We start from the raw sequence: 23983 nt of genomic DNA, 5'->3' as shown, positions 1-23983 counted from the left end.
TAACAGAACCTCTATTTTGCATATTTATGTGTATGTATGAATTGAGAGGAGAATAGTAAGAAGAAGAGAGAAAAATATCATAAAGTCACTCTGAAGGACCTCCTGTACGTACCTACTGTACCTGATATATTTGGAATATGGCAGTTATCCTTATTGGATTAAGTATGATTCTTTTATGTCTAACTGGCCTACTAGATTTTGAGCACCTTGAGGATAAGAAAATAATTTTATTAATCTTTGTTCCCAATATGAAGATTCCTGAAACATGCTATCAAATGTTCCCTAAGAGCTAAGGAAGGAAGGAAAGAGGAAGGCATCTGTACCTACAACCTACCTCTTCTTGCCTACTCCCTAGTTATAATAAAACTACACTAACCATAATGCTGGAGGGGAAGAGTCATGGTATATATACAGTTAGCAAATAAGAGCAGTACAATGTTGCAGTATATAGACTATACATAGTAGCAGAACAGAGGCTTAGAAGCCACTGTATAATATGAATTCCAAATACAATCTAGTGTATGAAAGGGATTAATTTTCAAAACTATGCAAATGAAAATGTGATAATAGGAAAATATTACTGGGGCATGACAACATTAATTTCACTACAAGGCATCCGATCAAGATCTCAAAGATTAACTCAAACTACCCACCATATCGTATGTGTATGTAAAATAAACACATGGATCTATTCAAGGGACTATCCAACATTATATACATACTTGAAAGAAATACCTGGACCAAGATTGTTCTATGTGACCTTCCATTTACTATGGCTTCCTTTAACTCTCCTTAGTGTCTGCTAAGTTTTTAGCATGAGCTGTTTTTCTTTTAATAAAAAGGAAACTTAAGAAATTTAGTTTATGTATGAAATGGTTGGCTTCATTTGACATAGACGAAACAGGGCAATCAAAGGAAAGAGTTCAATGATTTAATCCAGTGAAGGATGAATGCTTCAGGAAAGAACCAATGGATGATGTTATGAAATTATGGACTCATAAATTTTCTTCATGTTCATGTCTTTACATATTTGGAAAGAAGAGAGGCAAACTCTGTCACCCCCAGGGCACCGAAAATGACTGTGGCTGGGGGATGGAAGAAAAAAATCCTATTCCCAAAACACAGGGACACAGAGCCATGTTAAGAACGAGGCTACACCAGAACAACAGAGAATATCACGAGACCCCCACTACCCACCACTGGGCTAGCAAACATCAAATAACAAGCAATAGCAATACTGCTGAAAGAAAGGCAAGAGGGTAGAGAGAGAGACATCCTCTGAGGCTCAGTCTCAAAGGAAAAGACAAAAGCTGAGTGTGGAGCAAGGACACTGAGAGAAAAACCTCCAGCAATATAACCTGCACCTAAGCACGAGATACTTGAGGAATTAAACCTGGTGGTACATTGAGGGTAACCATAGCAAAAAGAAAACCAAAACTCAGGTCAACTCACTACCAGGTAGACCCAAACCCCACACTAATGGCCTAGCATAAGAAAAGTATGCTTATTTTCAGATATAAATACTATTTATCTCAGTCCTACATATATAAGGTCTCGCTTTCAACCAAACATTATACAATACACAGAAAAGCAAGGGGAAAAATGCACTATCAGGAGACAAGGCAATCAGCAGAACCAGACTCAGTAATGATCCAGGTGTTGGAACTATTGTACAGAAAATTGTAAATTACTATGATTAATATATTAAATGTTTGGTAGAAAAAGGAGGAGGACAACATGCATGACCAGAATGGGAATTTTAGCAGAGAGTCAGAAACTATAGGAATCAATGCAAATGTCAGGGGAAAAACTCATAATGAAAGAGATGAAAAATGCCTTTGAGGAGCTCGTCAATAGACCTGATACAACTGAAAAATAAATCAGTAAAACTGAAGATAGGTCAATAGATAGAAATTATCCAAACTGAAACACAAAGAAAGAAAGAGTGTATGTATGTGGGGTGTAAACCAGAACAGAGCATCTAAGAACAGGGACTAACATCGAATGGTATAACATATGTGAAATCAGAACCCCAGACATAGAAGATACAGGACACTTCAAAGAACACTATCAGGATAAATGCCCAAAATAAATAAATACACAAGTAGATAAAAACAAAAATAAACAAATGAACAAACCAGGCTTGGACGTATCATTTTCAAACTGATGAGAACTAAAGACAAAATAAAGATAAAATCTTGAGGGCAACCAAAGAAAAATGACACATTACATACATATATAGAAACAAAGAGAAAAATTACACTAAGACATCTCGTCAGAAAATATGCAAACCAAGAGACAATAAAATAACTTCTTTAAACTGCTGAAAGAAAACAAGCAAAACAAAGTTTAACCCAGAGTTCTATATTCACCAAAAAATATCTTTCAAAAATGAAAAATAAAGCTTTTTTCAATTAAAAAATACACGGAAAAATGAATTACCAGTAGATCTGCAATATGAGATATATCAAAGGAAATTCTTTAGGCAAAAGGAGTGTGATACCAGAGAGGAATGGAGAGTAACATAAAGAAATGAAGAGTACTGGAAATGCTAAAAATGAAGGTGAATATAAAATTTTTTTTAAGGTTTTAATTGTTCTAGAAACTCACTAAAGCAAAAACACTAATACTGTATTCTGTCTTAATAACCTATATAAAAGTAAAATATATGACAACAATAGAAAAAGAAAAGAACACACAAAACAATTTTAGCAATGAAAGAGGATTATGACTGTAGACCCCACAGACATTCATTGAATAGGAGAATACTACAAATACCTCTATAGACATAAATTCAACATTTTAGATAGAATGTACCAATTCCTCGAAAACCACAAACTACCAAAACTTACTCAAGAATAAACACATAGCCAAAATATCCTATATCAATTAAAGAAATTTATTTGCAGTTAAAAACCTTTCAAACAAAAGGAAATCTTCTGTGGTATAAAAGAAAGCTACTTGGGAGAAGGCTGTTACTTCTGCCTAGGTTTTACTTATTCACTGTACAAGACAGAAATGCTATTCAAAAGATAAATGCTGAACCTGTTTTCACTTCATTATACTCAGAAAGAAGCAAGTAATATTAAATATATTTAAAAAATTGGCATCAGGGCCAGCCCCTTTGCTAAGTGGTTAAGTTCACTCTCTGCTTTGGGCGGCCCAGGGTCTCACTGGTTCAGATCCTGAGCGTGCACATGGCACTGCTCATCAAGCCATGCTGAGGTGGCGTCCCACATAGCACAACCAGAGGCACTCACAACTAGAATATACAACTATGTACTAGGGGGCTTTGGGGAGAAGGAAAAAAAAAGAAGATTGGCAACACACAGATGTTAGCTCAGGTGTCAATCTTTAAAAAAAATTAAAAATTGGCATCAAGAAAGTACTTGAGCAAAATTATTTCTATATTCATCCATAAGACTGTCTAGTAAATAACATTTATATGATAACTCTGAGAGTTATATTCAGAGTGCTTGTTTAAGAGAGCTGAAACATATTTAATACACATTCAAAATATTTCGATTTCAAAAATTAGTTCAATCTTTTGACAGTCTAGATGCCCCAGGAAACTGAACCATCTAAAAAGATTTATTTTCCAATGTACCAAATGTTTGAGGTTTTACTGACTTCAGGATTTTTAAGTCATAAATTTATCTCCATTATTCACTACCTGAACCAAACAAAAGGCAAGTGAAATATACCATGTCTTTGTCAAAAAAAAAAACCACCTGACAATTTTACTCAGATATTTTTAGATATTAGATATTTTAGATATTTTTATGTCTAATGAAAACAAAAAACAAGATCTCAACTTCTTCTTCCTGATAACATGCCAATAATTGTATTGATGTATGCATGATGAATTGAAATGTTTTAAAAATCACACCAACAATACTTTCAAATGTATAAACCTTGAAGGTATAAAATAAAACAAAATTTACCTTGGATGCAGGTTCTTGTTCCTTAGTGGGAACTTCATTTTTCATTCTTGAAAACAAAATAAGCATTGAATATTTTATTTTATAATTACAATGGAAAAATATGAAAGTTCTTTTTGACATGCTTAAAATGATTAAAATGTAAATTAAACTAATGTATATTTTATACTATAATTATAAATAACCTCTGTAAATATTTTAAGGGAAAAATAAAATGCATGAGAATAAACAGTAGATTCAATAAATGTGCTAAATAAATATAGACACGTATTTCCTTCTTCTCTAAAAATAGGAGCACTTAAGAAATGTTCTCTATGCTAATTTTGGAATTTAAAATAAAAGACATAACACATTAGCAAAACAGTTTCAAAAAAATAATTACTCTTTAAAAAAAGCAAAGTTATACACTTAACATATATATAATATGCATCACTATTTACTATTATAAGACAAAAAGTGAGAGAAGATAAGTATTTTGTCTATTGTAAAATTTAATACGATAATGCCATTTCAATATATATTACAATTAACTTACTCTAGAGGTGGTAAAATCACAGAAATAATTTAGAATTTTGAAGGATATATTTTCTTAAAAACCTTCAATAAGCACAGCTCAAATATTAACAACAGATTTTATTTGATTCTAAAACCACACTAATTGTAACTTATTACAACATTAAAGAAGCCATATGCCATCTATAAAATCTTTTAAAATAATCAATATAAAAGCTAGTTTTTCCAAGCCATCTTTGTTTTGGAAACTCCTAATGACTAAATATTATTTGCTGATACTGCACATTAAACTCAATTTTAATCTGCATAGTGTGCCTACCTAATCCAAAATGGCAGAGTTAAGTGATTTATAACTTTATGAAGGTTTCACAGCTATACTTAAGGATTAATACATTTAACGGAAGCAACAACTAGACTAACTTAAATTTCATGGACACAAATGAAGACATCTAGTAGGATAGAAATGACAACTATCCTAAAAGCTACTCTAATGGTTAGTCAATGAAATATGGAGTTGACAAACACCCCTCTTCTTTATATCCATTCTCTGAGGGCACATTTAAAAAGTCAGACTATAAATGCTAATGCTTTACTAGATATTAATAATAATTTGAAACAGTGCAAAATTACTTATCTATATTTTAGCTATTACATGAAATTGCAAACAATTTAAAATAGAGCATGCCCTGTTTTTGTAGAAGCACTACATTGGCAGTGTATTACAATAATTTGAGACTAATTTACTAAACAAATTTAAACGCAAAAAACTAGCATAAAAAATTGACAAAATACACAAATGTCAATCATTTTTGGGTTAAAGATTTTGTAATTCTCTCAAGTATTTAATTGTGAACAATATTCATAAAGATAAAATAATATCAAGGGTACAGTACAACTTCAATGCCTTAATGATTTACGAGGGAAAATAATAGTTTTAAGAGTAATGTATAAAGTAATAAGAAAACATGAAAAATTAGTCTGAAGAAACAAAAAGTAGATATTGCATTAATGAAGTTTTGAAATAAATCTTTATATTACAATTGATTTTTATTTCTAAGTATTTAATAATTTTAAACTCAGTTTGAAAAACTGTGAAACAAATTGGTCACAAAGTAGTTTAAAAATATTTTACAAAAGAATTTTCCTTTTCAGCTTACTGTTGAAAACGTTACCAAAGTAAGACTTTACATTCTTACAAAAGAAATACTACCATCTAATCATTTTCACATATAGCTATTCTAATAAATTGATTTTATGTAGCAATTAAAATGAAAGCTATTAATTAAGCATGTGTTACTATTACTGCTGGCATTTCAATTGGGGAAACTGAGTCCTCTTAATATCTCTGCAAGGGAGGTTGGTGACACAGGTTTTTATTTTTCTTCATTTTGCTGGCCAAGAAACTAGTAGACGAGAACTAAGTAAGTTATTAAAACAACTAGCGTTAAGAGGCCCATGATCCCAATCTTGTTTTGTGGCTTTAACCATACTGGTATTCTGTTTAAGGGACAGAATTGTAATAACCAGTGAAAACATTTGGAAAAACAAATATTAAAAAAATTAGAAAAGCATACTACATAAAATTTCATTGCGTTATAAATTCACTAAAATGTACACTACATTTTTGTAACTACAAATGCATTCTTTTAGATTAACAAATTTTAATACAACTACTAATACATTATTAATACTTTTGGAAAAGGAAAAAAATGTTCTTACCTGTAATTCTTATTCAATAAAGATACCTGCTGAAATAGTCATCATTTGAGATATTCAATTCCTTGGCAGAAGACAGTGAAATTTGCTAAGCTCAAAGTTCTGAGCTAATGACCTGCCATTAGGTAATTACTTTTCACCTGTGAATGTTGCAATAATTTTTTATAGAAAAAAGTAGTATAGCATTTAAAACAGATACTATTTAAGATTTCAATGTAAAGACAACAGAAGGATTGGTGATCAATTTCAACAACAAATCATTAGAGATCAAGAGTTCAAGTAATTTTTCTTCTGTATGTAAACCTCCTGAAATAGATCTTTCTGATATATTTTTAAGCACAATCCTTTCCGCCTAAAGTTTAAAATGAAATAAATGTCCCTACTTGCATTTTTCTGCAGGTCACATGACCAATCCAAGGCTACGCGTAAAATGAATATTTTGGGTCACTGTATATTATGTTCTTTTGAAGGTTCATTCATACTATTAACATGCTATGGGGCAGGGAAAGGAGCTACAAGGGGAAGTGTTCAGATTCATTTCAGCCAGGCCACATTCTTTCTTTCCAATAACATTTAAAATTAGCCAAAACTTTCAATGCTGATTTTCAAAATGTAATCTTCAATTTAAGAATATTTGTAAGCATGCTAAAAAAGGTGAAAAGAGGTTGTACAAACCAGTAATAAAGTGAACCAGTTCTCAAGATCTTCTACTTAGACATCCAGAATTAAATTTAACATAGAAATCATCAGACTATTAAATAATAGTAAAACATCCAGCGCACCATTTCTGATCATTTGTTCTGACAGGTATTAACAGATATATGCAGAAAGGGTGACTGAACTAAACATTTACCAGACTGCACATACATCAGGTACTGTACTAAGAGTCCCAGTCCAAAGCAAAGACAGTCCCTCCTCTCAAGGATTTCACTGTCAAGGAAACATATTGAAGCAAATGTTTACTGCAGAATTGTGAAAAGTGTTAGAAAAGAGACATCTATATGACACAATGGCTGTAGAAAGGACTGAGTCACTATGAAGGGAAAAGAGGCAAGAAAGCGGTGAAGATACTACAGTGAACTTGGTTTGCAGCAAGAACAGCAGTTAGCAAAGCAGGGGAAGGGGACTGAAAGCAGAGCAAAAGCAAAGAAGTATGAAACAAGACAGCAGTGATACGAGATCCTGAGTGGTCTCTTAAGACTGGAAAGTACGGAACAAGGGAAAGTAGTTGAAGATGCAACTGAAGAACAGCAAGGGCCACTTCAGGAAAAGTTTTCACTGCTGCACTAAGGTGTTTATGCTGAGAACTTTATTCTAAGGCTAATAGGAAAGTATGACCAGATTTGTGCCTCAGGAAGAGAAAGAGCAGTATTAGAAGAGGCTAGGCTCCACTCAGGGAGTCCAGATAAGAGACAGTTAACAAGCATCTCAAGTAAAGCAGCAGCAGTATCAATGGAGAAGAGGAAGTTTAGGGAGATGATAAACAAGGTAAAACCAACAGAATCTAAGTACCAACTGGATAAAGGTAAATGAGGAGAGCAAACAGGATCCCCCAAACACCCGCCTTGAGTGGCAAAATAATAACGCCATTAACCATGACAGGGAATTAAGAGGGAGGAAAAAGTATATTTTGCAGGAAAAATGAATTAAGTTTTTGACATACTGAACTAGTGGTGCCTGCAGAACATTCATATGGAAATATTTACTACTCAGACCTGCTCAGTCTTGTATATCTCAACCTTAGGCACATTTCCAACTATCACTTCTATACAGATAACGCCGAAATCATCATCCAGAGAATGACCTGTTTTATTATTTATTATTTTTCAATCCACAATTCAGAACTATCATAATATACTAGAATTCCACCTAAGTCCTAAGAGATTATATAATCCAATTGCCCCATCTTGTAGATGAGAGTAATAACGTAATTTAAAAAAGTAATAAATCCATTAAGCAACAGAACCAGGATTAAAATTAGTGGATCTACTTCAAATTTCCACTGCATTGCCTCACAGTCAAGTCCTCTCCTGTGAATCAGGCTCCCTTACAGTCATGCCAGGAAGTGAAAAAGCTTAACTGATCTCTCTGCCTCTAGATTTTTTCCTGTCTAAAACACGCTGAGCACCACTGCCAAATTAACCTTACTAATAGACCAACTTGTGCCATTGTTTGCTGAAATGTCCGATTGCCTGTATATCAGAGAAATACTGCTGTAAGATTACGAGGCTAGATTGTGGTCCCAACGTAACAACGGTGTCAGCTGCTGCCTACCTTCCTGCAGAAACAGCCTTCACATTGAAGCTCAGTTCCTCAGCCATCATAAACAAAGCAGGAAGTACATTTGGAACTACAAGTACAACCAGAGAACTGAGTAAAGTACTTGCTTAGTCTCTGAAGACAGACTGTCATAATTTAAATTGAGGTTCTCCCCTGTTGAACAGCTATGTGACCTTGGGCAAATTACTGCTCTGTACCTCAGTTACCTCATCTATAAAATCAGAACAATAACTGCATATCTCATTAGTTTGTTAGAATTATATGAGTTAATGTGAAACACTTGTAAGAGTGTCTGGCGCACTGTATGTGCTCAATAAATGTTAGTTATTATTATTGCCATGGGTAGTCAGGAATTAATCTTACTGTCCAGAATTTACTTGAGAGTGTGCCATCCAATGCCTTTTAACACTTAAATATCTTCAATGTTTGGAGATTTTTCTGCCATACTTCCCCCTACCCTCAAACACGATACATTAGACATTAATTTTGATTGCTGGTCTACTCCTGTTAGGACTAACCCTATTTGCTCTAGTATGAAAGATCTACCCATTTCTGAACACCTAGGTATGATTAGTCATCTAAAGTTAGGGAAGACAGAGCAAAAAAATCATTCTAGGTAGACAGAAGAAAGAACTAGGTAAAGACAGACAAGAAATCAAGAGAAACAAAATATCTGTGCATAAAAATATGAAGCAAAAAAAATAAGACAATCAATGGAGGCAGAAGATTTTAATGCCAGACTACGGCTCTATTTTGTTATTTGTTTTTTATTGTGTTGGCATTATGGAAATAAGACCCAGATATTTAATTTATAATCTATAAGCAAGTATGCTCAGGACCAGGAGACTGAAAAAACGGTAGTATCCTCAGAATCACTAACAGAAGTTGGTACAGTTTGCCCTACACGAAGGACTAAGTTTCATCTATCTTTGTATTTCACTGGGTCTCCATTGTTCCCTGCTTACCAGATATCAAAAGCAGAAATCCAAACTGCCAGAGACCACCATATTTCGAGAGATAGCTCCTACCTACTGAGTTGCAATTACATACCAGGGGCAAATATATTGCATCCACTTTGCAAAGGAAAAACTATTTCACAGTTGCTAAAGACTTGGTCTGAGATATTAATGTCTGTGGTAGGATGAAAGAATGTAAGGGCAGGATCCCCCTAATATCTCCAATCCCAGTGACATTTCAAAAGTTTAGAGAAGGAAAGAAGGCAAAGTGTATTAAATGCATCTCATAGATGAGATCAGTTTGCTTGCTTTTTCCTGCTAAATCAAATATATGAAATGAAGACACTGACCATTTTGAACACTTAAGACTCTAACTTGAATTATGATCAGAGCCAATAATTCCTCCAAATAAGATCAGAATTTCACAGGAAAATGGAATTTCTTCTTACATATTCTTACATAAAACTTTTAAAAAGGTTACTATTCTGTTCCTAAAAGTGCATACTTAACTGCTTGTATTTATGAAAGATAATGAACTGCTTATTGGCTTAGTTGAGAGTGATATAAATAAATAAATAAATAAATAGTGATATTTCTCTTTGGGAACAAGTCCAGATTCTCTTCTGGTATAGCATTTCACAACAATCACATAATATATAAATGGTGTTAGTGGCTTAGCTGATTACGAAATCAGTTTACTGTCTTGCCCTGTGAAGATGTGGATTCAGTGTCTACATTTCTGTCTACTTTATTCTCTAATTACCCTGGTGACATGAACCACGCCTTATTCACGTTTCCATTTCCAGCACTTGAGACAAAGTCTTGCACACTGAAGGTAAGGAATCAATGTTCAGTGTCAGTGAATATATGGAAGGGTTATCTATATCATACCATGAAAGAGCCATGCAGTCACTATTGGTGCTAAGTATAAAACTCAGTAACCATTATGAAATAAGAGAGAACTCACAGTTTCAAGGAAAATCAGTTTTCCATTTTCATTTCTTCCTAGTACTCTCTAAGGGAATTTAATAAAATATAACATACATAATTTTATCTGTAAAATACATTTTACATCTCTTTCAAATCTTCAAAACAATAGTGCAAAGATTATTTTCAATCTCATTTCACAGATGAGGAAACTGAAGCAACTTGAGTAAAAATTTAGTAAGTGAGAGAGCTTGGTCTTGAACTCTGATATTTAGACTCCAGTCAGTGTTCTTCCATTGTACTTTGCTTAGAACAAACCTGGAAGTCGCTGAGAGAAAAAGATCAACTTTGAAAATCACTTCACTTTATGGCTTTTAGGACCTTTGACTCAAGCAATAAAATAGACAACTGGTTAAGTGGTCTAGTTTTCCAAGCTTAGTTATTAGGGATTTACTATGGATTCTTATGCTCTGAAGATGTGCTAGAGGGAAATATCTATTCACAACTTTGTCAGGAAAACAAACCTTGCAAAACTTAAACCTTTAGGGGGCCAGCCCCGTGGCCGAGTGGTTGGGTTCGTGTGCTCCACTTTGGTGGCCCAGGGTTTCGCCAGTTTGGATCCTGGGCGCAGACATGGCACTGCTCATCGGGCCATGTTGAGGCGGCATCCCACATGCCATAACTAGAAGGACCCACAACTAAAATATACAACTAGGTACTGGGGGGATTTGGGGAGAAAAAGCAAAGGAAAAAAAAAAGATTGGCAACAGTTGTTAGTTCAGGTGCCAATCTTTAAAAAAAATAAACACTTAAAACTTTAGTTCTATTTTACATTATAATTAATCTATCCAAGTAGATATACTGGAGAAGACAGAGGAAGGGGAAAATGGAGATAAGGGACAAAGAGAGAGAAAAAGAGTTAATTCCATGACTGAGTTAAAATCTTTCCAACATCTGAGAAAGCAGATTTTTAAAAAATTCTTTCAAACGTCTACAAAAGAAACAGCCACTTTATTACTGCTAACTAGCACAATTACACATTTTCATAAACTTAGTCGTAATGGATAAGTAGCTAAGATTCTGGAAATAACTGCCTGGTAATAATCAATAAAAACTTTTCTTTAAAGAAAGAATTCTGTAAGCTCAAAAAGGAATATTTTCCTCCTAAACAGACATGATTACGTACTAGTTTTCAACAAGGATGCTGGTTCAGTCTTTAGACATGGAAAGTCAGAACTACATTTAATTCTGACATTAGAGAATTACATGAGATACAATTGAAGCTCTGCAGAAAATGCCATCCACCCAGCAGTTTGGAGGAACATCTGCAAGACCTGTGAACTATAAGCCAAAATTACAAATAACCACAGAGCAGATAGACTGCCACTAAAACTCTCAATGATGAGAAGATTCCACTGATATGTAGTTCCCAGGGTCCCCTGTCATGAGTAGTAGCAAAAATAATAGTGGCAACAGCAATAACAGTAGTAACAGGTGGAGCAGCAGCAGGAACAGCAGTAACACTAGTAGCATTAGTAGCAGCAGCAGCAGGTGGAGCAGCAATGGCAACAGCAGCATGCATTTATTCAGTGACTACTTTTTATCAGGCCAGTGCTAAATAATTTTAACTATTTAAACTATTTTTACTTATTTATTTTTTAAACATTTTATTTTTCCTTTTTCTCCCCAAAGACCCCTGGTTAACTAAATTATTTTAATTATTTAACTAAATTATTTAAATTAATAATTTAATTTAATTTCCATACGTTATCTCTATTTCTTACAGCCACTCTACAAGGAATTATTACATACATTTCACTGATGAGAAAGATGAGGTTCAGCAAAGTTAAACAATTTTCTCAAGGCTACAGATATACAACGAGAATTTAAACTCAGGACTGCCTTATTTCAAAGCTGCACTCCTTTCGTACTTTACAGTGGTATGGATAAAGACATTTTTCAGTGTGGAGGATTAAACACAGTATGTTCCTATATTTCAGGAAGTTATAGAAAAGGAGATGCATGGTAGCCTCTCCAAGTCTGCAGATGAGAGTGAGCTCTTCCAGGTGGCCAAAAACCAAACTGACTAGAGTGAGGCTGCAGAAGATCTCAAAATCAGAGAGGTGGGCTGAAAGTATGAGATGAACCATAGTGTGGTCAGTATAACACAATATAATTTAGAGAAAAAATACTATTTATAAAACACAGTTATGACTAAAATGAACCTAGAAGCATGCATAGACATTCCCTAAAAGCATAGTTTAGTGAGCTTTATACAACAAAAATCTAATAGTATGGGTAATATATGCTTCAATAATAACTCTACGGAAAGGTGCACAAAACAAAGTTAACACAGATGATCTGTGAAAATGGTATGGGAAAATTAGAATGAAAAAAAGGCTGAAGATCAGGGTAATTCTATGTGAATAAAATGCAGGAAGCAACAGAATCATGAAAAGTAGTAACAAAATAACAATAGTAACAATGATAACTTTACCCTTGTATAATGCTTCCTCCAATCACTTTCTAAGTACTGTAGACGTACACTAACTCATTTAATTCCTTCAACACCTTTGAGCAGGTACTGTTGTTATCTGAGTTTTACAAATGAGGAATGGGACACAGAGGTCTAGCAACCTATCCAAAGTCATATAAGTCTAGTAAACAGGGCAGGAACTCCAAACTAGGCAATCAACTTCAGAGCCTGTGCTCTTTAACCACTATACTATAGTGTCCCTTTAAGGGTCTGAGAAGGTTTAATGTGAAGCTGGCTATCAAATCCTAATCTTAGTATCAAGGAAGACCTCCTAATGCTGTTTAAGTAGGAAGTAAAACTTTAAAAAATATGAAACTCCTTAACAGATAATAAAAGACTGGAAATAATAATAGTCTCCAGAAAAGTAAATAAGTGGGTAGATTGATAAGCTAAGCATAAGGAGTTAGAGAGAGAAGACACAAATAATTATGTCAAATTCTTAAGCTTCTTAGTCTGAAACCATGTAAAGTAACCATACCCTCCAACAAAAATACCCCTTGCTGCTACAATCAGAGGCAGAATAAGCTATTACCAGTCTGTCTCTGTTAGGTATTTCTTAGACTTTACAAACATAATAATGCAGATGATTCATAAACTATGAATGAAAAGTCTAAGAGTCCATCTTAGTCAGCACCCTACACAACTACTTTTCATTTCCCAATTCAGAAAATCTGAAGAATGATTACCTTAGATCAGCATTCTACACATTATTCTATGGAGATCAATGTCAAGAAGTTATTAATATTGAAGGAAAAAAATTCTAAGGTCAAACAAATATTCTCGTAGACAGTCACACGCCACACATAGCATGACAAATCCCATACTAAATAATCTCTTTAACTTGCATTTCCTAAGCTTATTTGACCATGTTAACTTTTAAATTATGGTCATTAGTTCTACAGTACAGAGTTTGGGAAACACTGATCCAGTTACCTTCCTTTATAGAAACGTAAGAGAATTACTTTTACAAGAGTATGTGTAGAGAGTTAAACATGCTGAGGAGTAATGTGAACACTTAATTTTCTCAAGGTCAAAAGAGTTCCTGCTTCTGCTACTGGGAATAATGATATGTGGTATTCTGAATGCATCTTGTCAAGAGAACAAATTATGACATGTAGGAATAATCAATACGGAATAACAGAATCTCAGAACTCTAGAACAGGTTGGCACTCACATTTACAAATGGGTTACTAAATAGGGTAAGTGAGGCTCCAAAGACACTGCCGTTCCCTTGGTTATCCTCTCACATCACTGGCCATTCCTTCTCAATCTCCCTTGCCAATTCCTTCTCATTTCCCTAACCTTTTGTCAGAGTACCCAGAACTCAGTCGGTGGACATTGCCCTTTCTCTATCTCTACTCTATCCCTTGGAGATCTCACACAGTCCCATGACATTTTTTTTAATTGAATTTTTATTTGGGGACAATTTTATATTCACATGCCATTGTAAGAAATAATATAGAGAGATTCCATGTATCCCTTGTCCAGTTTCCCCCAAGTTAACATCTTACAAAATTACAGTAAAATATCACAACCAGGATATTGACAGCGATACAATATACCGATCTTATTCAGATTTCCCCAGTTTTACTTGTATTCATTTCCACAACAGTTTAAAATGTTCAATGATATTTACAGCCTAGAATACTCCCCTAAACTCATACAGGTGAAAGACTATGACATCTCCACTTGGATATCTGATAGGTACCTCAAACTAAAACAAGTCCCAAATCAAAGTCTTCATCTTCCTTCCCAAATCTATTCTATCCCTCCTAGTCTTCCTCATCTCAGTTACTATCAATGCCATCTTTCCATACGCTCAGACCAATAACTGTGCAATCATCCTCAACACTTTCTTCCCCCCACCTTTCACATCCAAACCATCAAGAAATTCAAAACATATCCCAAATCAAACCTCCTATCACTTATACCGCCAACAGCTTAGCCTAAACTCCCACCATCTCCTACTTGGATTATTACTATAGCTCCCTAACTAATCTCCCTGATTCTGCCCTTCGTCTTCTACAGTTTATTCTTAAGACAGCAGCTAGAGTAATATGAACACTCTTCGGTATTTAAGGTTTTTTGTTGGTTGTGGTTTTTATTGAGATATAAAACACTCCTCTATTCAAAATCCTCTAATGGCTTCTTATCTCAGAGTGGAAGTTAAATTCCTTAAAATGGTCTACAAGAGCCTATACAACATGGCCCACAGGCCCCATCTCCAACTATCTCCCTCATGCTCACTCAGTTACAGGCAAACCAGTCTTCTTGCAGTTCCTCCTTCAGGTCTTTACTCAAATGTCATTTCTCAGTGAGGTTTTCCCTGACCACCAAATTTTAAATGGCGGCCTCTGAACTCTCACCCACACTCCTTATCCCCCTCCCCTACTTTATTTTTACTCCATAGTACTGACCACCATCTAACATACTATATATTTTATGTACTTTTTATTGTCTATCTTTCACCACTAAAATGTAAACTCCATGAGGGCAAAGATTTCAGTCCATTTTTTTGGCACCCAGAATGGCGCCAAGCACAAAGTAGAGGCTCAAGAAATATTTGCTAAATAAATAAATGAAGCCCAAAGAGATAAGGTGTTTTGCCAAAATGTGACAAAAATAGGGGAAGAATCCAAGACCCTGTAGTTTAGAAGTCACTTTTTCTAAGAATGGTGATGGACTTAAACCGAACCAATCTCACTTTTCACTCAGTGGTAACCAAAAGCACATATGCATGAAATAGCAATCAGGTGAACAAACTATTCAGAATAACCTGATGGTAAAGAGGGATCAGATTCAAGCTAAAACTTGTTAGCAGCAAATTAAAACTCAACCAATTGCCTATAATAAGCAAGTTTTATACTAACTGCCTTGATTTATTTAAACCAAATTTTTAAAAAGGAAGTTATAGGTGATAGAGCTTTTAAGAGTTTAAACTAAGAAAATGAACTTGAGAATACTATAAAAGAGTCCTACGCAAGAACACAAAGCAGTACTCCTACACTGTTATCTCAAGACTGTAGTTTATCACATTTTTCAAGTATAACTAAAGTAGAGAAAACATCTGTAAATGAAAAAGGAACTTACGGTAAAAATGGAAATAAGTTGTTACTTCTGGGCAAAATTTTAAAGTATTTTTAAAATTGGGTAGAAAGAGGGGGAATGACAAAACTTCCTAGAGACAGATAAGAAAATAAAGATTAATATATCACCAATTCCACCTATTAAGAAACAAGCCACTTTTGGAGCTTTTGGAAAATCATTTACAGTAGAAATTAGTTTAGAAATTTAAAACTAATGGATTCAACTTTTTCTGATTATTAACTGCAAGGAACACATTATATAATAAGTGGTCACCTAAATCGGTTTTAAATCTGTTTCAAAGTAAAACCGAAGAAGTTCTGATTTGAGAGTAAAAAAACACGACTGAGTCATACTTTCAGAGCTTGCCTTCTCCTTACGGCAACTAAGATCGCAAAAGGCATTTTAACCTGTCTTTAAAATTCAGGAAATTGGTATAGTATAAATAGTGCTTTCTATTGTGTTGGAGGAAAAAATGCAAGATGCACTAAGTAGATACAGCGTTTAGTATCCAAGCCAAATAATGAGTTCCATAAAACAATTAAATCGATGCACCTATTTATATAAAATCTACAGCTTTCATGTGAAATTATTTATTAGTAAATAATTCCTGAGGCACTTGAACAATACAATTTTTTATTAAAAGAAAATAAGAGCATCAAAACTGTTTAGAAGATCTGTATTCAATGTAACTAAAATAAACAAATGTCAAATTTTTTAAATACATATATATGCGGAAATATATATATATGAAAGAAACAAGTGCATTATTGGCCCCCCGTATTTTTTTAATGTTACCTTTACCCAAAGGAACTACATTAATGGCTAAGTAGATATTATGTACTAGACATACAAATATGTAACTTTAACACTCATACTAGGGGTCTGCAAGAAGAGGTTTTACCAATTCTTTACCCCTTAGAACTCACAATTATTAATATTAATAATAATAATCCCCAAATAAGACAGAGGATATAATAATGTCTAATGGTCTGAACAACAGCCAAATTAACAAGCTATAAATAGACAGCTATAGGGAATCTGTAGAGAATTCTAGGGAATCTCTTGGCATTCTTAACAAAACAAAGCAAACACTAAACAACGGTTTTAAAGAAAAGAAGATAAACATCAATAAATTTGGAGAACATAAAAACAAGCTACCAAAATTAAATTAAATTTTTTTAAAATAAAAAATCTGAGAATTGGTATTGCTGAGAAACTATAGAAGGTATTACGTTTTAAATGACAGCAAAAATAACTGCAATTCTGGAACATAATTACAGAGACCTGTTGTTCCAAGGACATGACAGTAACCACGGTTTCCTAACAACCAAAGTTTTTGTATTTCCTGGACTGCAATCATGCTAGGGGAAGATTAAAGGGCAACAGTCAAAATGACTAAACTTCAACTTGGATGTTGAAGCCTTGATTTGATGGGCTTTTCTTGGCCAGAAATAACCCACAAGCTTAAAATCAAGAGCCAAAGTCCCTATTGGGAAGTTGTGCTCAATTTGGTGGGCCTCAAGACCATCTCTGGCTAAATCAGCATAAGCCTTATGGGAGGCCAGCCATGAAGTAAAGGAATCTCCCCAAGATTTGATTTCTTGAGACCACAACCTAGAGCAGGTCCCACAGTCAAATTATTCACATTCCTTGGAAAGAGAGAACAGGCATCAGTTGTGTCCATCGAAGGGGGACACTGTCCAGGTGTACCCTGGACATTTTTTGAAATCTCTGGGCTGCTTCTGCATCTGAAAAATAAGAAAAATAGCACAATGACAGACAACGAATGAGGAAAAAGACAATCATCTGGCCTAAAAACTTAAGACTTATAAGAAATTGAGAAAGCAGACAAAACAGACAAAAAGACAAACAGCCATATCATTGGAATGTATTATGCTGAAGGCAGGTACAGCAGAGAAAAACACAAATTATTTTAAGCAAAGTAAGAAATGACCATAGCAACAAAAGTTATTTTTGGAGAGGGCCAACTGGAGAAAAAAACATATGTTAAGATATGTCAACCTGACACAAAGATAAGGTGGAATAAGAATCTAGTCCCATTTGAAGCTGAAAAGAGCTGAATAATGAGAGCTAGTGTCATGAACTTGGCTGCTTAACTGCCTTTGTGTAAGAAAACATCTCAGAACTTTGAACTTAGGAAATTCCAACTTGTCTTGCACCAGGTCACGAGCTCCATAGAGCAGGAACCTATTTCAACAAGCAGCTTTAAAAAAAAAACAAAATACTTTAATATTTTTCATTTCTATTAACGATACATTTTTAAATGCAATAGTGCTAAAATCCATCAAAGTAAAATGCACCGAATAAAAATTAAACTTACTCAGAAAGATGCTCAGAAGTTGGGATACAAACAGAAACTGAAATTAGAAGAAAAGTTTTATATGTAAAACAGCATACAAAATATGATGAGTGAGAATAACGATTTAGTAAAGAGCCCTCATGTGGCTGACCAAAAATACTGGAATAAATATCAAAAATCCAAAGTAACACAATTATATATACGTACCTTTCTCCATTACAACTTGGCAAGTATGAGTTTCATGTTGACTTAAGTGTGTAGCCATATTATCTAAGCCAGAAACATCAGTTAGGAAATCACAATTAAGGCACACTAGAGTAATGCCCCTATAAAAGAAAGCAAATGGTATAAAAGAAAAGGTTTTTATCTTTTATAAAAATCCATACACAAGTTCAATGATTATTTTTCCATGATTTGCTACTTTTGTGTCATGTCACTCCCATTTTTGTTATATAAACTTAATATAACTGAAATAATTCTCTAGAAAATGGCGTAGCCATATTCAAATTATGCTACCATTTATTTACAGAAAGTATTTTTGCTCTATAAACTTTCACTCTCCTACCAGTTGCTAAAAGCTAGGAGCCAACAGACCTACAGCCTAGTCCTGGCTCCACTAACTTGCGTCACTCTGACAATCTATCTGCGTCACAATCTATCTGTGCCTCTGCCCATCTGCAAAGCAAGGGTATACTATTCATTTTCAATATATATTTATTAAGCCTGTCTTGACACATACTGCATTACTATCGTACTGTATTGTGAATATAACGATGACACAAAAAACAGTCTGTGCTCTAAAGGAGCTTACAATCTAGTGTTTTATTTAGGCGAGGAAAAAATTACAAGAGAAATGTGAAGGCTTTAAAAATAGATCATGTTGTAGCTACCATCAATTGTGTATTATGTGTTAAAGGTTTTCCCATATATTATTTAGTTTGATTCTCACCACAACCATTCAAGGCTGGCATTATTCTCATTTAACACTGAATTAACTAAGCTAGTTAATTCACTAAGTCCAAAGCTTGAGGTCCTCCACATCCCAGCATCTGAACTGGCCCACCTGCTGAGGTCTAAACTACTCATTCCGTTAACAAAACTTTACTGAATGTTGGAGTCCTCCAATGAAATATATAATGATTACAAATTTTCAAAAAGGTTAGAAAACAATTCTCATAGTAATAATAGGCATATTATAGTACAGGACATTGGCCTTAAGATTCTAACTTAAAATGTGTTTAAACTTTTGATTTTCAGTTGAAAGGTATTTTAAAATACTATTAATCCTACAAAAATATGGTAATATCTCAGAAAACTTACAAAGCCACTACATATTTATTACATTCATTTGAGTTAAGCACTTGGGAGCTTGTGGGTTAAGCAGGTGCTGTTTAAAAGAAAATCAAATATATTAAATCTATAAACGATGAGTTGTTTAAAGGAACTTGAATTGTAGATGGGACTATTTAGAAAATTTAGCCTGTTCAACTTAAATGAACTTTAACATTAATTAAAGGCCCTCTTGAAAGTGATCATTAAAATGTACTAGATTTCTAAATGGAATATTTTTAACTTAAAAGCTTATGGTAAGCCAAGATTTAAATAATTAACTTTACTAACGAATTATAGATGTTTCTATTATCAAATTGCCCTCATAGACACTAAAAGTAGTCTCAGTGGTGAGTAGCAGCTGAATGCCTATTCCACTGGACATAGTTAATTGGGCCAGGGGTGAAATGCCTAACTCAAGCCTTCTGTAAACAGGGATTCGTAATTGGAATTTATAATAAAACTTCTTGATCTGGGACAACGTGGGAGGCTGGGAATACTATGTTTGGGTCACCAATAAAGAAAGCTGGTCTACAGACACAGAGAAAGGGGAATGGAACCCAAGCCCAGAGAAACTAAGACAAGATCATCCTGCCTCAGCAGGTTAAACTAGAGAGAAGCCATGTTAGTAACTGAAAGCCTTCTGTTTCCCTTATTTGTTCTGGTTGTACCTCCTCTTCTTAGGGGCCCGGGAGATTCTTTGGAATACTGCTAAATAAATTATTTTTGCTTAGGTGAAAAGAAAATAGATCATGTAATGTGGTCATTGTTATTGTCAATTCATTAACAAAGCATAAATACACTTTTGAAGTTCATCACATACTTTAAAAATTTAAGTGTTTTACCAATATACAAACACAAACAAATAACATACCTTACACTGACTTCTCCCATGAAGCTCCAGTGTAACAGTCTACCGTATATTTATACCTAGATGCCACAGTGGCACATCAAAATTGACCTTCATAGAACTAAAATCACGTATTTCCTCCACAAATCAATTCTTCCTGACTGGTCTTTCTTATGATGCCATTTCCTCTGACAATAAAGCTCCAACTATAGTTATCTCTGTCTCTTCTTCCTTAAAACAGTCACTATGTCAAGCATTTTATAATACTAATAATTTATTAGGTACTTATTCTGTGCCAGGCTAATGATTTCAGACATACCATCTCATCTAAATCTTACAACGCAAAAAGGTAGGGGCTATAATTTAGCACCTTTTTACAGAGGACAGAGTTAGCTTAGTAATCTACCAAGAACATAGAGCTGGTAAAGGTCAAGATCAGGTCTGAAACTGAGCACTTTGATTGCAGGGCCCATATTCTTAAAGATGATGTAAGACTATCTTCACCATTTTAACTCAGGTCCTTACTAAATCATTCATAACTACCACAATAGTTCTAAATTATAAATTTCATGCATCTATAAACTCACTCTATTGCTGAAGGTGATAATAAGGGTAGCTTCAATTCAACCCTTCCTCAGTACCATTTGATTCTGTATAAAATATCAAAGAGTCGCCAGTGCTCTTCAGATTAAGTCCAAACTCCTTAGCCTTATTTTCTATGCTCTCACAATCTGGCTCTAAGCTCAAAACTATTGCCGCAAACTTCAGTCTCATTACTATTATATGAACTTCATGCTACATCTATTTACTACTAGCTATTCCTTCTGTCTGCCTTCTATGTTTTCATCTCTGCACCTTCATCCACTATTTCTTCCAACTTGAGTGGCCCTGTGCATCTTCTGTCAGTATAAACAATACTCCTTTAAAGCGAAGTATACCTAGCACTTACACAGATCATTCCAAGTACTCTCTCTCCCCCTCTTTGAAATAAATAACCTTCATTGCAGTGATTAAAATACTCCTTGCTTTATTGTAGTTATTTACATTCACCCCTTATCTCCCACCCCATAAACTGTACATCCCCTGGAGGTTTGTTTCAAGACTTCTTCATCACTGTCATCTTTACAGGACCTGCTACATTAGGTCCTATAAAATCTATCATATATAATATGTACATGATAGATGCACAATAAATTGCTAAAGAATGAATATTCTATTCCATTAAAAGAGTAATAACAAAAATTACTGTTCTATACAATTATACGTATGCTATGTTCCATTCACAGAAAATGACAAATTTTCAATTTGAGAACTATTCAAGTTGAGAGAAAAACATCCCAGATCTTTAAAATAATATAGTTCATTTAAAAATCAAACACACAACTGAGCTTGACAACAGTGAGGTAAAAATCAAACTAAAATCTTGCCTCTGAATGCAATAAAACCCTTTATACTCTTATAAAAATTTTCAATAAAGGAACATCTAATACGGTTTAATCTCTTTCTTTGAAATCAGTAAAATGTTTTAAAATTAACACTAATATATTTTTTAAATTGTATCATATTTTTCTCTCCCTGTGAGTTACTGATCCAATATCATAGACGGGACCTATTGTTCACATAAGTTATTTCCAACATATATATTAATTTATTCAACAAATATTTACAAGTGCCTACTGTATGCCAGACACATAGACAAAAATCCAAACCACACACATTCTAGTGGGAGGGCACAGACAATTAAAAAAAGGTAAAAGAATATAGTATAGCAGATAATGAAAGATGATCTAGAAAAAATGAAGCATAAACAGGAGATGAGGGGGTTGGATCTGTGGCCTAGTGGCTAACTTCAGCGTGCTCCACTTCAGTGGCCCACGTTCGGTTCCCAGGCGTGGACCTAAACTACTCATCAGCAGCCATGCTGTGGCGGTGACTCACATACAAAATAGAAGAAGACTGGTACAGATGTCAGCTCAGGGCAAATCTTTCTCAGCAAAAAGAGGAAGACTGGCAACAGATGTTAGGTGAGGGTGAATCTTCCTCAGCAAAACAAACAAACAAACAAAGGAGGCAGGGAGTGCTGAGGTGAAGCACACAGGAGAGAATACAATTTTAAATTGGGCAGCCAAGGAAAGGCTCACTCATCAGAGTAGAGACCTGAAGGAGATAAAGGAGCTAATCATACGGAAATCTGGGGAAGAGAAACCAGTCATAGGTACAAGGTACATAAGTACAAAGGTCCTGAGACTTAATATTATCCCCTCTTCCAAATTTTCCACTAACCCAAAAGATCAAAACAAGTGTTGGTTAAACTTAACTCTACATACTAGCTCAGTACAGCAAAGACACTAATATTTCAAGTAGCAATGGCTTCATGAGCAAAATAAAGAAAAAACTATGAAGTCCAAAGAATTCAGAAGAATATGAAAAAATGGTGTCAGTGGATTCTAAGGTAAGTGTATGCTACAACCAAAGTTAATTATCAGAATCTTTAGAAATCTTCAAGAGTTCTTTCTGCACAGTAAGCAAGTTGTACACGTCTCTATTTGAAAAAGAAAAAATAAGAATTATGAAGACTACACACTAATTTCAAGAATACCAATGGTTTAAGAAATTTACTTCAAAACTGAAAAAGTGTTAGCCACTTTACTAGATATCTTAGCTATCTTTTTAATATTGAAATATTGTTGTAGAGCCTTATTTTTGTTCTCATTTTACAATGCAAATGCATGAAGATTTCATCTTGACACCACTTGTCACTACTGAAATAAATTTAGCAAGAGAATACAGGCTAATCACACCTCTAGTCTAAAAATATAATGTATAGAACTCTGCAAAGCCAGTAGCAATCACTTAGATTACCAAATTGGGCATCCCAACATCAGGTTAAAAAAAAAGTTATGACAAACCACAATGAGATACCACTTCACACCCACTAGGATGGCTAAAATAAAAAGGAGATAATAACAAGTGTTGACAAAGATGTGGAGAAACTGAAACCCTCATATACTGCTGGTGGGAATGTAAAATACTAGAGGTACTTTGTAAAACATTGGCAGTTCCTCAAAGGCTCAACACAGTTACCATATACCCCAGCAACTCCAATCCTAGATTGTCTAAAAAGAAATGAAAAGACATGCCCAGACCAAAATCTGTATAGTAGTACCCCCTTATCCATGGTTTTGCCTTCTGCAGTTTCAGTTACCCATGATTAACTGCTGTCCAGAAATATTAAATGGAAAATTTCAGAAATAAACAACTTGTAAGTTTGAAATTGCACGTTGTTCTGAGTCGCATGATAAAATCTCAAGCTATCCTGCTCCATCCTGCCCAGGACGTGAATCATCCTTTTGTCCAGTGTATCCATGCTGTATACACTACCCACCTGTTAGTCATCTCAGTTATCAGATCGACTGTCGCAGTGTTGCAGTACTTGTGTTCAAGTTATCCTTATTTTACAGGCATACCTTGCTTTATCGCACTTCACTTTATCGCACTTCACAGATACTGCTGCATTTTTTTAGAAAT

At 34.4% G+C, this 23983-nt stretch overlaps 1 protein-coding gene across 9 annotated transcripts in view; it reads right to left on the bottom strand.

Annotated features, from left to right (window-relative positions):
* ZNF280D (zinc finger protein 280D) overlaps positions 1-23983 on the bottom strand; it is a 117309-nt gene that overhangs the window by 20253 nt on the left and 73073 nt on the right. For 6 of the 9 annotated variants that reach the window (XM_070579292.1, XM_070579290.1, XM_070579308.1 and 3 more), the window contains 3 exons: positions 18484-18602; positions 18298-18334; positions 3945-3990 (listed from right to left, as the gene is read on the bottom strand). In XM_070579292.1, coding sequence (XP_070435393.1) covers positions 3945-3990; positions 18298-18334; positions 18484-18602 — 202 coding nt within the window. Of the gene's footprint in view, positions 1-3944; positions 3991-16575; positions 17705-18297; positions 18335-18483; positions 18603-23983 lie in introns of those variants that run through there. The other 3 variants (XM_070579362.1, XM_070579340.1, XM_070579351.1) reach the window with 1 other exon arrangement.

The sequence above is a fragment of the Equus przewalskii genome, chromosome 1 (assembly GCF_037783145.1).
Source record: "Equus przewalskii isolate Varuska chromosome 1, EquPr2, whole genome shotgun sequence".
NCBI lineage: Eukaryota > Metazoa > Chordata > Mammalia > Perissodactyla > Equidae > Equus > Equus przewalskii.
This window is presented reverse-complemented; position numbering and strand designations above follow the sequence as displayed.